The 16,399-nt window shown below is 42.2% G+C and overlaps 1 protein-coding gene across 1 annotated transcript in view; it reads right to left on the reverse strand.

The window, feature by feature from the left end:
• The window catches only part of lpgat1 (lysophosphatidylglycerol acyltransferase 1), a 73,559-nt gene that overhangs the window by 26,886 nt on the left and 30,274 nt on the right, over nt 1-16,399 (reverse strand). The window contains exons 4-5 of the mRNA XM_020496243.2: nt 4,807-4,902; nt 356-641 (exon numbers count right to left, since the gene is read on the reverse strand). Coding sequence (XP_020351832.1) covers nt 356-641; nt 4,807-4,902 — 382 coding nt within the window. The remainder of the gene's footprint in view (nt 1-355; nt 642-4,806; nt 4,903-16,399) is intronic.

Here is a 16,399-nt window from a genome sequence, read left to right on the forward strand (position 1 = left end):
CTTAGTAATTTCAATTGACACAAACCCTGCTTCAAACACAGGAGACCTTTGCTTGGTGAGCCCTGGTGGCTGACCTGATCCTAGATGACTATAATAGGTGAACAGATGGTTCTGTCTGTACCCGTCCTCGATAGTCTGACAGGATTAGAGAGTGTCAGAGTCCTCTCAGACCTCAGGTGACTAGGAATTTGGATGCAGGGTAAGGTGAAACGGAAGAGCGCGTGTGTGTGTGTAGGGAGCTTCTTTCTTGACTGTGTTAACGTGTGTCTCAATGTGTGTTTGTGTGTGAGAGAAGTGACAATAGTAAAAGAGTTTATGCATGTACATGGTGTGTGTGTGTGTGTTGGTTACCAACCTGACTGGCTGGGATGCATCGTGCTAGCCTCCTTCCCCAGGCTGCCGTTCTCCTGCTGCGGTCCTAGGGTCTTCAGGATCACCTGGGTGGCGCCTAGTCGCGGCAGCGTCACGTGCGTCAGGGGCGGTAGTGAGTTCTTCTTGGCAAACGCCTGGCTGGTTTCCCGTCGCTTGCGCAGGAAGCCACCCTCCGGGAAGAGCACGATCCACTTCCTGTCGCGGCTGCGGTAGTACCGGTCCAGGTGGTCCTTTAGGTAGATCAGCTGCTTGTCCCGGTACGCTTTACCCTGCGGGGTAAACAAACACAGAACAGGGGTGTCATGAGGGCGCTATCAGGGCTGTCTGCACGAGGGACAAAGTTTAAATGTGCAGAAAATGTAAAGGGTCCGCACACTAAATGATTTTGCTAAAAGCTTCCGCTTTAATTTGTTTTATTCTTTATTACTGTGGTAGTGTACAGTCGTGGCCAAAGGTTTTGAGAGTGACACAAATATTAATTTCCACAAAGTTTGCTGCTTCAGTGATATTTTGGTCAGATGTTACTATGGAATACTAAAGTATAATTACAAGCATTTCATAAGTGTCAAAGGCTTTTATTGACAATTACATTAAGTTGATGCAGAGTCAATATTTGCAGTGTTGACCCTTCATTTTCAAGACCTCTGCAATCCACCCTGGCATGCTGCCAATTAACTTCTGGGCCAGATCCTGACTGATGGCAGCCCATTCTTGCTTAATCAATGCTTGGAGTTTGTCAGAATTTGTTTGTCCATCCGCCTCTTGAGGATTGACCACAAGTTCTCAATGGGATTAAGGTCTGAGGAGTTTCCTGGCCGTGGACCCAAAATATCGATGTTTTGTTCCCCCAGCCACTTAGTTATCACTTTTGCCTTATGGCAAGGTGGGGCTGTGCTTTGGCAAAGTGGGTGGGGTTATATCCTGCCTGTTTGGCCCTGTCCGAGAGTATCGTCAGATGGGGCCACAGTGTCTCCGTGTCTCCCGACCCCTCCTGTCTCAGCCTCCAGTATTTATGCTGCAGTAGTTTGTGTCGGAGGGCTAGGGTCAGTCTGTTATATCTGGAGCATTTCTCCTGTCTTATCCGGTGTCCTGTGTGAATTTAAGTACGCTCTGTCTAATTCTTTCTCTCTCAGAGGACCTGAGCCCTAGGACCATGCCTCGGGACTACCTGGCATGACGACTCCTTGCTGTCCCCAGTCCACCTGGCTGTGCTGCTGCTCCAGTTTCAACTGTTCTGCCTGCGGCTATGGAACCCTGACCTGTTCACCGGACGTGCTACCTGTCCCAGACCTGCTGTTTTCAACTCTAGAGACAGCAGGAGCGGTAGAGATACTCTGAATGATTGGCTATGACAAAACTGACATTTACTCCTGAGGTGCTGACCTGTTGCACCCTCGACAACCACTGTGATTATTATTATTTGACCCTGCTGGTCATTTATGAACATTTGAACATCTTGGCCATGTTCCATTATAATCTCCACCCGGCCCAGCCAGAAGAGGACTGGCCACCCCTCATAGCCTGGCTCCTCTCTACCTTTCTTCCTAGGTTCTGGCCTTTCTAGGGAGTTTTTCCTACCCACTGGGCTTCTACGCCTGCATTGCTTGTGGTTTGGGGTTTTAGGCTGGGTTTCTGTACAGCACTCTGTGACATCAGCTGATGTAAGAAGGGCTTTATAAATACATTTGATTTGACAGAGTAATCTCCAGCCTTGTCCTCAACACTCACACCTGTGTTAACGAGAGAATCACTGACATATCAGCTGGTCCTTTTGTGGCAGGACTGAAATGCAGTGGAAATGGATTTTGGGGATTCAGTTCATTTGCATGGCAAAGAGGGACATTGCAATTCATCTGATCACTCATAACATTCTGGAGTATGTGCAAATTGCCATCATACAAACTGAGGCAGCAAACTTTGTGAAAATTAATATTTTTGTAATTCTAAATTTTGGCCATGACTGTACACAGAGGGAAAACAGAGGGAAAACATTTCAAGACGTATTACAGCTGAAAACTAAAATCTTATTTAGTAGTCCCTGGGTGTTTCAAATCTTTTATTCTGTTTGGTGCCTAACAAACTAGTCACAACCCAGTTTAGAGGGTACAATACACTATCAGTGTAACACTCAGCCAAGCTACATTGAAATAAATGGACAGCAAGGTTCATATGAGCTGTGGTTCCATTAGCAGTAGAGATAACACTAGCAGGGTTTTTGGATTGATTGCCAGTTAGGCCAGGTTCAGAGGCAGTTTAACAGGCATCAACACACATGTGTCAGTATTGGGTTTCTGTATTTGTGTGATTAGTACATGTGGTATGTTATACAATAGAGTTACACATGTTGGTCAAGTTATGACCGCTATGGCATTTGTAGTGTCGGCATGTGCCTTCATGTTCGACTCAATTTCTCAACCCGTAATAATCTAAACCCCAAAACTTCATACACAACCTTAAAAATACTTTTGGACAGCTGAAGCAAGCACACACTTTTTCCTTCAGGACAATTACCTTTTCTAGTTTGCATGTGTCGGCATTTGCCTTCATATTTGTATGAGAGAATGTAAGTGAGTCCAAGTAGAGCTCCCGATACTTGGTACAATATGCAGTAACATCATTCTAGAACCTTGGCTGCCATATGTGTGTTAGGTGATTTGTGTGTGTCAGCATTCATGCTAGTGTGAGTGCCATGTGGCGCAGTCCAAGTAAAGAGCATAGTATGTAGTAATACATCATACCAGATCCATATATTTTCATAAGATGTAAATATATGGCTCTGCATCACACTGTCTACTGTTGTGTTATGTATGTTGTGCAATTTGTAATCTTAATGCTTGTGTGCGTGCGATGCATGCCAGTCCGGTCAGTCCAGTCTAAGTAAAGAGCGTGGTGTCAACAGTGCAGATGTTCAGTGTGTGAGGTATTTGGAGGGAAGAATGCGAGCCACGTGACAGGAAGGCCAGAGGAGATTGGAGCTGCTGGGCCAGCATGCAACTGGCACTGTAACTGAATCAGCGCTCTCTACAGCACCAGTCCTCCTGTCCGTCTGTGTCCACATCTCCCCGTCGGTCTGTCTGTTCTCCCAGTCTGTTAAGATTGGGAAGTGCCAGGGACTTCATGATACGATCACAATACTTAGGTGCCGTATATAGTGATTCTCACATTTCTACATGTAATTGAGATTCAATACTGCGATTTAATGTTCCAAACATATTGCTCACTATGTCTGCTGCAGAGAGACAAGAGATAACATGATATAATTAGTTTTGGTCAGTCATGGATATAAGTGCTGAAAACATGCTGGCTTTATTTAAAAAGAATATAGAGAAGCTAAAAGGTTGAAAATATCTGAGTTTTGGCGCATTTACTTTATGATTATTTTTACAACTCAATACTTGGGAGTCAAAGTATCGATACATCATCCAAAATAATATTGCGATATGTAACTATCCCCCCCCCCCCCCCAATCGCCACTGTCCGTCTGTCCCCGTCCATCTGTCTGCTTGCCTCTCTGTCTTCTCTCTCCGTCTGTCGGTTCGTCCCCCAGGCAGAACACTGCTCTCTGTTCTTTTGTCTTCCAGCTGCTCCCACACTGCAGGCTGGGTCACTCCAGGACAGGGGGCTAGGCTACTGTACAGTACCATAACACTGCTCTACTGTCCACTGGGCCTGTCTGGCTGTTCCCTGTTAGGAGGTGGAGGCTGTAGCCGTTTCCTGCCTGGCTGTTCCCTGTTAGAAGAGGAGGCTGAAGCAGTTTCCTTCCTGCTGCGCTGATATACTGCTCAGTTGGAGTGCATGGGTAATGAGTGTGTGTGTCTGGTAGGTAATACAGTGTGTGTGGTAGGTCATAAAGTGTATGTGTGTGTGGTAGGTCATAAAGTGTGTGTGTGTAAGTAGGTCAAGTGTGTGGTAGGTAATAAAGTGTATGTGTGTGTGTGTAAGTAGGTAAAGTGTGAGGTAGGTAATAAAGTGTGTGTGTGTGGTAATAAAGTGTGTGTGTGTGGTAGATAATAAAGTAGGTAAAGTGTGTGTGGTAGGTAAAGTGTGTGTGGTAGGTAATAAAGTAGGTAAAGTGTGTGTGGTAGGTAATAAAGTGTGTGTGTGGTAGGTCATAAAGTAGGTAAAGTGTGTGTGGTAGGTAAAAGGACAAATACAAACATTGGTGAAAATATAACACACATTTTTAGGCATTTTCTCATTTAAAAAAAAAAAATAGATAGAGACGATGACAGTGTGGAAAGATGGATAGAGGTTGCCAGAGGGCAGAAGGCCAGATTCAAACCTATGCCGACACTGTAGATGTGTGTGCTGGACGCTACGGCATTAACCTTCCGCTAGATCAGCCAGACCACATAAAACGATATCTGATCACAAGAGCAGTTAGCTGAGCAAAAGCCAGCCAGATGGATAGAGGTCTCTGAGAGTCTGTCTCACCTGTCTGATGAAGAAGTCCCCATGGATTAGAGACACCAGGCCGAAGTTAGTGTACTTGAACACATGGTCCATCAACCACATCATCTTCCTCACCACCTAAAGGACAGAATGGAACAGACTGTGGTCACACACACTCTATAGCCATAGGTCTGGACACACACACACACACACACACAGTCTACGTAGCCAGAGATGCGTCTGTGCGCACACACACAAAAACACAATCTATATAGTCATAGGTATGAAGACAGTCTACGTAACCCTAGCACCCTGCTGATCAGCTTTGGCCCATTCTGCCATTTTGGTCACTAAATTCTTTCAGCACTAAGAGGATAACTGGGCTGAGGAAGCACGTGATGAGGTGGATCATGTCATCATGTTGGTGCACCACAACTTAAAACAGGCCCCGCTCTCCACCTCCTCCAGAAAAACCCTAACCCTCAAAACTGCCACAATTCACCCCCTCTTCATTCCCCAAACCAAGTGCTCATCCATATGATGGCAGTGGGCTGCGTGTAAGGTTGGCAGTCGTCCTCAACAAAGAACTGTACTATCCTGGAGAGAGGACAGGACAGGAGCACCAGCCCCCTCAGTCCCCCCTGGCTCTACCCACCACAGAGGGGGTGTATCAGTAAGGCAGCCCTGTGACGTTACACAGTATGACGTCTGCCTGGCCTGGCTTGGCTGCAGAAACCACAGGCATTTTCAGGCAGCTCTATTGCATTGATCTTTAAGTTGTACTGATAGAAATGTAGTTTATTAGATGTGGGCTAGTTTATTAGCCTAGGTCCTATACTGCACAGTAAGTATGGGCATTAGTGTCATGTTGGGCTTGGCAATGAATGAACACAGAGTTGTTGGCAAAAAGAACAAACCAACTGGATCACCAGGATGGAGGTTCAACCTGGGGTGAAACAACTTTGTAAAATAAAATGTTATTCATTGCATGCTTGGTAAACAACAGGTATAGACTAACAGTGAAATGCTAACTTACGGGTATTTCCCAACAATGCAGAGAGAAAGAAAATGGCGAAATAATAGAAAAGTAAAACACGTAATAATACATTTACAATGAGTAACGATAACTTGGCTATATACATGGGGTACCAGTACCGAGTCGATGTGCAGGGGTATGAGATAATTGAGGAAGATATGTACAATGCATTCGGAAGTATTCAGACCCCTTCACCTTTTCCACATTGTTACATTACAGCCTTATTCTAAAATGGATTCAATACTCTTTCCCCCCCCCCACCCCACCCCACCTCAAATCTACACACAGTACCCCATAATGACAAAGCAAAAACAAGTTTATAGAAATGTTTATAAATGTATTAAACACAAAAATCACATTTACATAAGCATTCAGACCCTTTACTCAGTACTTTGTTGAAGCTCCTTTGCCAGCGATTATAGCCTAGTGTCTTCTTGGGTATGACACTACAAGCTTGGCACGTGTATTTGGTGGAGTTTCTTGCATTCTTCTCTGCAGATCCCCTCAAGCGCTGTCAGGTTGGATGGGGAGCGTTGTTGCACAAAACATCCCCACAGCATGCTGCTGCCACCACGCGTCACCATAGGAATGGTATTGGCCAGGTGATGAGCGGTGCCTGGTTACCTCTAGGTGAGACGCTTGGCATTCAGGCCAAAGAGTTCAATCAGATCAGAGAACCTTGATCCTCATAGTCAGATTCCTTTAGGTGCCTTTTGGCAAACTCCAAGCGAGATATCAAGTGCTTTTACTGAGGAGTGGCTTCCGTCTGGCCAGTCTACCATAAAGGCCTGATTGGTGGAGTGCTGCAAAGATGGTTGTCCTTCTGAAAGGTTCTCCTATCTCGACAGAAGCTCTGTCAAAGTGACCATCGGTTTCTTGGTCACCTCCCTGACCCAGGCCCTTTACCGATTGCGCAGTTTAGCTGGGCGGTCAGCTCTTCCTAGAGTCTTGGTGATTCCAACTTCTACCATTTAAGAATGATGGAGCCCACTGTGTTCTTGTGGACCTTCAATGCTGCAGAATATTTTTGGTACCCTTCCCCAGATCTGTGCCTCGACACAATCTAGGAGCTCTACGGAGAATTCCTTCGACCTCATATGCACTGTCAACTATGGGACCTTATTTAGACAGGTGTGCGCCTTTCCAAATCATGTCCAATCAATTGAATTTACCACATGTGGACTTCAATCAAGTTGTAGGAATATCTCAAGGATGATCAATGGAAACGTACATGTTTTTTAATTTATTTTTTAAATGGTCCATTCAAATAACAAATTGATTGGAAATACAGTGTAGACATTGTTAATGTTGTAAACGACAATTGTAGCTGGAAACAGATTTATGGAATATCTACATAGGCATACAGAGGCCCATTATCAGCAACCATCACGTTCCAATGGCACCTTGTGTTAGCTAATCCAAGTTTATCATTTTAAAAGGCTAATTTATCATTAGAAAACCCTTTTGCAATAATGTTAGCATAGCTGAAAACTGTGGTGCTGATTAAAAAAAAGCAATAAAACTGGCCTTCTTTAGACTAGTTGAGTATCTGGAGCATCAGCATTTGTGGGCTCAAAAAGGCCAGAAACAAAGACCTTTCTTCTGAAACTCGTCAGTCTATTCTTGTTCTGAGAAATGAGTGGGAGGCCCCAGAATAGAAAGAGTGGGAGGCCCCAGTGCACAACTGAGCAAGAAGACAAGTACATACGAGTGTCTAGTTTGAGAAACAGACGCCTCACAAGTCCTCAACTGGCAGCTTCATTAAATAGTACCCGCAAAACACCAGTCTCAACGTCATCCAATGAAGTGGCGACTCCAGGATGCTGGCCTTCTCGGCAGAGTTCCTGTGTCTGTGTTCCTTTGCCCATCTTAATATTTTATTTTTATTGGCCAGTCTGAGATAAAGGTTCCCTTTATAGCGCACTACTTTTGATCTGGGCCCATAGGGAATCTCATAGGGCTCTGGTCAGAAGTAGTGCAATATATAGGGAACAAGGTGCTATTTGGGACGCTGTCAGTGAGTTTGGGACAGAGCCACTGGCTGAGGGACTGGGTTCTCGCATCCCATCACAAGACGTGCCAATCATTTCAGGTTAAACTGGAGGGAGGCTGAGAATCAGATACTTGCTGGCTAGCCAGAGTACAGTATCAGCCAGCAGCGCTTCGAGTAGAGCTGTTGCAGTCAACATGTAGATGTGTGTGTGTGTGTGAGTGAATGTGCGGATGACCCAGTGTGTGTGTGTGTGTGTGCACGGTTTCCGTTAGGAAAATGTGGTGCTAGATATTTGACTACATTTTGTTGAGAAATTTAGCAGACCCATATACATTGGCTGCGTAACCTTATTAGGGCATCCACCCATGGTGCTCAGAATGACAGAAATCACATTTAGATGATGACAATTCATCTTAAAAAAGGTCCCACACAGTCATCCTATTTCCCAAGTAAAAATTGCCTTTGAATGACCAAACCATAATTCGTAATATTTTTATGTAATTAAAATGCTCAGAATTTCTCAGAATCTCTAAGTACCAGGAAGCATAAAAGAACAGGCAGCTCTTTGAAACACCTTTGTGGTCGTTTCCAGGTGACAAGGTAAGCAATGGGCAACATGTCGTTGATGACCTGGGTCCGGTTTCCCAAAAGCATCTTAATTGGAACTACCCATCCCGGATCCGGGAGAATTGTCATCAACTACACGAATTAGCATAGCGCAACGGTCAAAAAAATATTACTAGAAAATATTAATATTCATGAAATCACAAGTGAAATATAGTGAAACACAGCTTAGCCTTTTGTTAATCACCCTGTCATCTCAGATTTAGAAATTGTGCTTTACAGCCAAAGCAAGACAAGCGTTTGTGTAAGTTTATCGATAGCCTAGCATAGCATTATGTCCAGCTAGCAGCAGGAAGCTTGGTCACGAAAATCAGAAAAGCTATCAAATTAATTGTTTACCTTTGATGATCTTCAGATGTTTTCACTCACGAGACTCCCAGTTAGACAGCAAATGTTCCTTTTGTTCCATAAATATTATTTGTATACCCAAAATACCTCAGTTTGTTCGTCACGTTATGTTGATAAATCCACCGGAAATAGAGGTCACAACAACGGCGAAAAAAATTCCAAATTATATCCATAATGTCGACAGAAACATGGCAAACATTTTTTTTATAATCAATCCTCAAGGTGTTTTTCAAATATCTATTCGATAATATATCAACCGGGACAATTGGCTTTTCAGTAGGAGCGAGAGGAAAAATTACTACCTCTGTCTTTTACGCAAGAATCACTCCGAGAGCCCTCAGCTGGCCACTTACGCAATGTAGTCGTTTACGCTTATTCTTCAACATAAAGGCGCAAAACTACAACAAAATGCTGTACACACCCTAGGGAATATGTAGAAAAATGTATCTCGTTGATATCCCTTTCAATGGCCAATAGGGGTGCATAGGAACACAACGGTTTAAAAATAAGTGGCACTTCCTGATTGGATTTTCCTCAGGGTTTCGCTTGCAATATCAGTTCTGTTATACTCACAGACAATATTTTGACAGTTCTGGAAACTTTAGAGTGTTTTCTATCCTAAGCTGTCAATTATATGCATATTCTAGCATCTGGTCCTGAGAAATAGGCAGTTTACTTTGGGAACGTTATTTTTCCAAAAATAAAAAGTGCCCCCTAGTTTCAAGAGGTTATTAAGTGTAAGTTCCTCGTTAGAACCTTGGTAGGAGCATTGTTAAATCTCGGAGCTGTTTCCCAAAACCATCGTTATTAACGTTGCAATATGTAACTTTTTGGGAGACCTGACAAAAATTACATAGAAATGTGAGTTATAGATCTGTTATGCGTCGAAAGCAAGAAGCAGTAGATCTGTTCTATGTGCGATATTTCTATGCTTCATGTGCTTAAGCTCTGTTTTTGCATCTTTTACCCTTAGTTTTGTACACCATCTTCAAACAGCTTAAAATACTATATTTTGGGTTATTGATGATACAATGAATCTCTACACAATGCAAACTAGTAGGATTTTAGCAACCAGGAAATGGCTGAGCGATTTCTGCACATTACACCTTTAACGTTGCTTTTGAAAACACTCATAATCTAACGTCTGCTTCAGACCACTCGTAGAACTGTGTAGTGCGTCGTTAGATGCTTTTTTGCCCTCCCTCATCACTTAATACATAGATCTCTGCCATAACATAGAATCACATGGTTAATCCGTCTCGCTGTGACTGCGATGTCAGAACAGTGGACTACAAATACAAAAGTTGCCAATGTATTTGTAATTGATAAAAACAAGTATAAAAATAAAAAAAACTAAATGACTGCATTAAAATAAAACAGCAAGCTATAGGCCTATTTCAATCATATTGAAATATATTTAATGTTCAATCAAATGAGATCTATTTTGATACGTGTAGGCTAGTCTGTCATTTGTCTCAATGTATTTCATGTGTAGCCTAATGATGTGCCAAATCAGGGATAATGCATTTTTATAGGGTAAGCGTTAGAATATGCCGCCTCAATATTAGCAGCCATATGTTGTAATATCTCTGAGCCGATCCGTCGTCAGTATTTTGAAATCAATTTAATGGCGGGGGTTCCTACTAAGCTAACATATGGAATTGTGGTCATATCATGGAATATTTAGATATTGTAGGACCCCTTAAGTTATTAACATTTTTTGGGGTGAAACACATAATTTGGGCTTACAGCTAATAGTCCATGGAAACGTTTGCTTCAAACATGGATAAACAGATCAAACAAAAAAAATATCAAAGGTTCGTACTGTGTCTGTCCTAAATCTGAGAGATAAGATAAAGTATTTAACCCTTTATTTTAGGGACTAAACTATCTCCATATGCAGTGCATTCTGAAAGTATTCAGACCCCTTGACTTTATCCACATTGTTACGTTACAGCCTTATTCTAAAAATTATGAATTCGTTTTTTCTCCCCTCATCAATCTATACACAATACCCCATAATAACAAAGCAAAAACAGGTTATATGCATTTTTTTTTCAAAACATAACATTTACATAAGCATTCAGACCCTTTACTCGGTACTTTGTTGAAGCACCTTTGGCAGTGATTAGAGCCTCGAGGCTTCTTGGGTATGAATCTACAAGCATGGCATTCCTGTATTGTGGGGTTTCTCAAATTCTTCTCTGCAGATCCTCTCAAGCTCTGTCAGGTTGGATGTGGAGCGTTGCTGCACTGCTATTTTCAGGTCTCTCCAGAGATGTTCGATCGGGTTCAAGTCCGGGCTCTGGCTGGGCCACTGAAGGACTTCGAGATTTTTCCCGAAGACACTCCTGCATTGTCTTGACTGTGTGCTTAGGGTTGTTGTTCTGTTGGACGGTGAACCTTCAACCCAGTCTGAGGTCCTGAGTGCACTGGAGCAGGTTTTCATCAAGGATCTCTGTACTTTGCTCCATTCATCTTTTCCTCTATCCTGACTAGTCTCCCAGTCCCTGCTGCTGAAAAACATCAGCAACCATGCTTCACTGTAGGGATGGTGCCAGATTTATTCCAGACGTGACACTTGGCATTCAGGAAAAATATTTCAATCTTGGTTTCATCAGACCAGAGAATCTTGTTTCTCATGGTCTGAGAGTCCTTAAGGTGCCTTTAGGCAAACTCCAAGTGGGCTGTCATGTGCCTTGTAGTGAAGAGTTGCTTCCGTCTGGCCACTCTACCATAAAGGCCTGATTGGTGGAGTGCTCCAGAAATGGTTGTCATTCTGGAAGGTTGTCCAATCTCCACAGGAACTTTGGAGCTTTGCCAGAGAGTGACCATTGGGTTCTTGGTCACGTCCCTGACCTTTCTCCTCCGATTGCTCAGTTTGACCAGGCGACCAGCTCTAGGAAGAGTCTTGGTAATCCACTGTGTTCTTGGTGACTGTCAATGCCTCAGACATTTGTTGGTTCCCTTTCCCAGATCTGTTCCTCGACACAATCCTGTCTCGGAGCTCTACGGACAATTCCTTCGACCTCATGGCTTGGTTTTTGCTCTGACATGCACTGTCAAGTGTGGGACCTTATATAGACAGGGACCTCATATTTGTGCCTTTTCAAATCATGTCCAACCAATTAAAATTTACCACAGGTGGACTGCAATCAAGTTGTAGAAACATGAAGGACGAGCAATCGAAACAGGATGCACTTGAGCTCAATGCAGAGTCTCATAGCAAAGGGTCTGAATAGTTATGTAAATAAGGTATCTGTTTTAACTTAGGTTGTTAGAAATGTTTTCACATTTATTCTGTGTTCGTGAAAGTCTCATCTTTTCATAGAGGGGTTATTAAAGGAGGGGTTTGTCGGTTCTGATGCTACAGACGTTTTCGTGAGAAGACCGATTTACGGGATGTCTCATGGTCTGTCTGACAAACACCGCTCTAGCTCTGCAACCATTCACCGCAGATGGGGAAGGGCGACATTTGCGGATGCAGTGGAGTGAGACACAGCCCATGCAACAACAAAAAAACATCTCTAGCCTATACTGACGAACTTATGGCAATTGTTTTGTTATGCTAATTAGATGTCCTTGGCGGCGCTGACATCAACTCTAGGGGGTTAAGGAAAGATTTGAATGGCAAAAGCTGAACCGAGAGCAAAGCTCCCTTACTTTCGATCCTATCAGCTCCAACAACGCACTTAGTGACTGTTCTCTCTGTATAGGCCTGACAAGAAGTATACAGTAAGTGTACTGGACAATTTATTGGTGCCTCTGCATTATCATTATTAATGACAAGGAGTTGTATTTATCAGACATTTAATTGATCATTTACAATAGGCCAATATAGCCAAGAAATGTATCAACATGAACACTCATGAGAAATAAAGGTGAGAAACAATGGCGAGACATTTGACATAAATGATTAAAGCCATAAGCCTAATATAGGCAACCGGCCGCCCTACAGTGTGCAGGACCCCATTGATTTGCACAATTTAACACTCATCTCCAATCCGAATGCTTGATTTTTATTTATTTTTTAAAACAAAAATGTGACATATGTAAAATTAATTACTTCGGGTTTAGGAAATGCAACCAACTACAGAGATTGATGGGGAGGAGAGCGGGAGAGGAGTGGGACCCATATACCCCGCTTCAATCAAGCAGGCTTCAGTCACACTCAAGATTGTAGCGCGAGACAAATCCAGATATGGCCTCCTAGTCAGGCCTCTCACATTGGGTATACAGGGGTCCTGGGATGGATAGCTCACACAGCTCCCCCACATACAGAGCTGGATCAAGGGTGACCTCATTGAAGAGGACATCCAGGAGCCTGTCTACGTAGCCTGTAATGTTTTTGAAAACAAAAATGTTTGTTAAATGGGTAGTGAATTTTATTTTATTTACTGTTGTAGGTTATGATGCTATCAATTTGTGATGCAGAGATCTACTCATTCCACAATGTGTTTTTGAAGTACTCAATTTGAAATATTTGGTCCTGCCCTTTTTTTGTAAAAGTTTTTAATGTTTGCATTTTGAATGTGTGTGTGCGCCTGAAATGTTCAATTGACTTGAAATGAATAACTATCCCTTACAATATGTTGGGTCTCTTCACAGCATATCCCTTCTTTTCCTTGTGAAAGCTGATTATGTATCACAGCATTCCTGCTGTGGTGGTTGCCTGGGAAGCTGTGCAGTCAGTAGATGTTGAATTTTCTAAAATGTCAATCATTACAGCTTGATGATAGTGGAAAGACAAAAAGGTGATGGAAATTATTAGCCCCAATCTACATCAACTGTAAGACAAAAACAAACAATGGAATGTCAGAATATGATTTTCAGAGGTAAATTACAAATACCATACACACCGCAGCTCCTTTTGCAGCCAACATTCCTTCATGTCAGCTGTGTGCTGGCAATTCTCAGAGGGTTTGAAGATGTATGTTGAAGAAATGTTAAAATGTTGGATGTTGAAGAAAAAAACATTGGTGTGTTACAGAAAAATATACCATTCACAAGTCAAAACAGCCACAGTTACAGCATCAGACTAAAACTCTGATACTTACATTATGGTCAGCGCTTGCAAGATCCATTTCAATGATGGCAAAGCAGCCGTCTTCAGGATAAGCATCCTGGCAAGACCCATCAAATGTTCTCCCCAACTGAGAAACTTCGCTCGACATATTGACTTCACACACACGTGACATGATCATACTTTTTGGTGCAGCCTGTTATCCAAAATGAAAGTGTAGCCACTGCTGTCGGATGTGTTCATTCTTCAGATAATAGTATAACATTAAATTAAACACTATGGCATCCAGTCACAACAGTGTGCCTTTTCTGCCGTGCTAGTTGGTAGCCTGCTAGCTAACAGTAACACAGGTGAAAAGGGGTTAGTTACCAGTATAGTTCTGCCACATTCCGCTTGAGCAATCGTACAGTTTGTAAACAAAGCTTGAGTGAAGTGAGTTTGTGTTTATACACCTTTATACCACCTACCGTTAACCAATCATTTCAATGCGCAGCACTCCACATTGTTACAAAATTTGGGAGGCGCATGGCGTCGCTGTATGGAGCTCGATTATCCCTCTGCAAGCCTCGAGTCCACGCAATTGCTTCACACGCTCCATATGGAGCCTCCGGACCACATTATTGGATCAAGCATAAATCAGCTTTTACTCTATGAGGTCCTGAGCCTGCTGGTTTTGTGTTCTACCTGATAATTAATGGTCCCTGATTAGAGGGGAACAATGAAAAAAGCTGTGAAATTGGCTTCGAGGTGCAGAGTTGAGTTTGAGGGCTATAGATCGATAAGACCAGTCAAAGACATTTACTGCGGCTGGTATTTCCAGCAATGCTAAAAAGCATTATTTTGCTATGGGATTTATTCATCTCCTGGACAATTAGCCACTGTCAATATTATTGCCAAATGTCGGCTAACGGAAACCCTGGTTGAAAATGCCCTTTTTCTTACAAGTTTTAACAGAACGATGCATAATGCACATTGAATCAAACTAATTTCTTGTAGAAGGCATTACAGAAAACTAAAAGGTCTCATAAACAATCTCTTAAGCATAAGCCCACATGCTAGTGAGTAGCCAGCTAATATTTGTATTTTATGTTTTGCCAAGTGCGATCTATTTGCTAGCTAACAAGGTAGAACAGTTGAATTGTTATGAACACACCCTTCTGTCCATCTCCAACTGTTTGAACAGCATGCTAGCCTGTCCACGTGTTGAAATCAAGTGACCTACCTTATTTCTCAGAATGAGTCGCCAATTCCATATATAAAATTGTGTTTTATTCTTATTGCACATTTATAAAAATACAGCTAGTATAATAGTATTTTTGGCTAACATGCTGCTAGCGGTACCGTGACAAACTGAGCATACATTTTCCAGAATCAATGTGAATTGATACTGCCATTTTAGTAGTGTCTGTTCTGCTCTCAATGTGAGGAGTTGAGACATAAAAATTATATTGTTAGAAAAGTTAACTTCTCTATTACAGTAAAATAATGTCTCAATGACCATATGAACAATTCTGTTGGATCAAAACTGAAATGCAAATAGAGAGGTGAAGAAATAATCTCTTCCTTACTGCTATGAGTAGCAGTGGGAGGGGCTTGGTGTGTGTAAATATTAAGATGCACACAGTCTACAGTCATTGAACACATCGTAGAAGAATCCGACACCAAAAACACAACGAGAGCAAGCGGACATAAAATGCTAATAAAATGTTTAAAAAAATAAACTAAATGGATTTGTGCAATACAGGCATTCTGAAGATCACACCCCCAAAAATAATTTATTTAAATAATTAAATATCGCACAGGCCCAGCCCTAAATTGAGCCATAAAATTGCATTGAAATTGCTTAGGAACTATGCACACTTTGGAGAGGTGTGGCCACTTGGAGACACCAGTTAGTCCTCTCACTCAAACTCTTGTCATTTTTTTGTCTTATGTTGCACCTACCCCACATTTTCCAGGAATAGTCTTATGTTACTGAATGTATCCAGGGTATTTTAATATTTTATCTTTAACAAATGCAGCAAAACATACAGTAAATGTAAAATGCACATTAAATCAACAGTGTAATGTTTGGATTCAGTCTTGTATCAGGTAAACTGTTGGGTACACACCTTTGGTCTAATACATTCGCCCTATCCAGTTAGGTCAATTCCCATGAGTGTAAATGGGTTAAACAACTTCAATTAGCAAATTTGACATTCCTAAGACAAACAAAGAAATACCACTGGATTTGAACTCCAGGCTCAGGTCTTTGGTCATTATCGCTTCTGTCCTTTTACCTTAATTATTTACTTTCACACAGTAGAACTTTGGTTAAATATGTCATTCTGGTTAAATACGCAAGTCACAAATGACGATATCTTATCTTTGCCAAACACATTCCAGGTAGTGTGTGTCACTGTGGATACTGGATAGTCAGTTAGTCCTGCTGCTACAATGGCTAATTATTAATATCATTCATCTGATACTGATAAGTAATATTATGCAATAATGTTGCGGAGCAGAATAGCCATCTCCCTTGGAGAATAGAACTGCTTCAGTGAATATTCCAACCCACACACAATCATCAGCCCACCTTGAGCAGTATATTAAGCAGGATATCACACCCAGA

This window comes from Oncorhynchus kisutch, linkage group LG12 (genome assembly GCF_002021735.2).
Source record: "Oncorhynchus kisutch isolate 150728-3 linkage group LG12, Okis_V2, whole genome shotgun sequence".
NCBI lineage: Eukaryota > Metazoa > Chordata > Actinopteri > Salmoniformes > Salmonidae > Oncorhynchus > Oncorhynchus kisutch.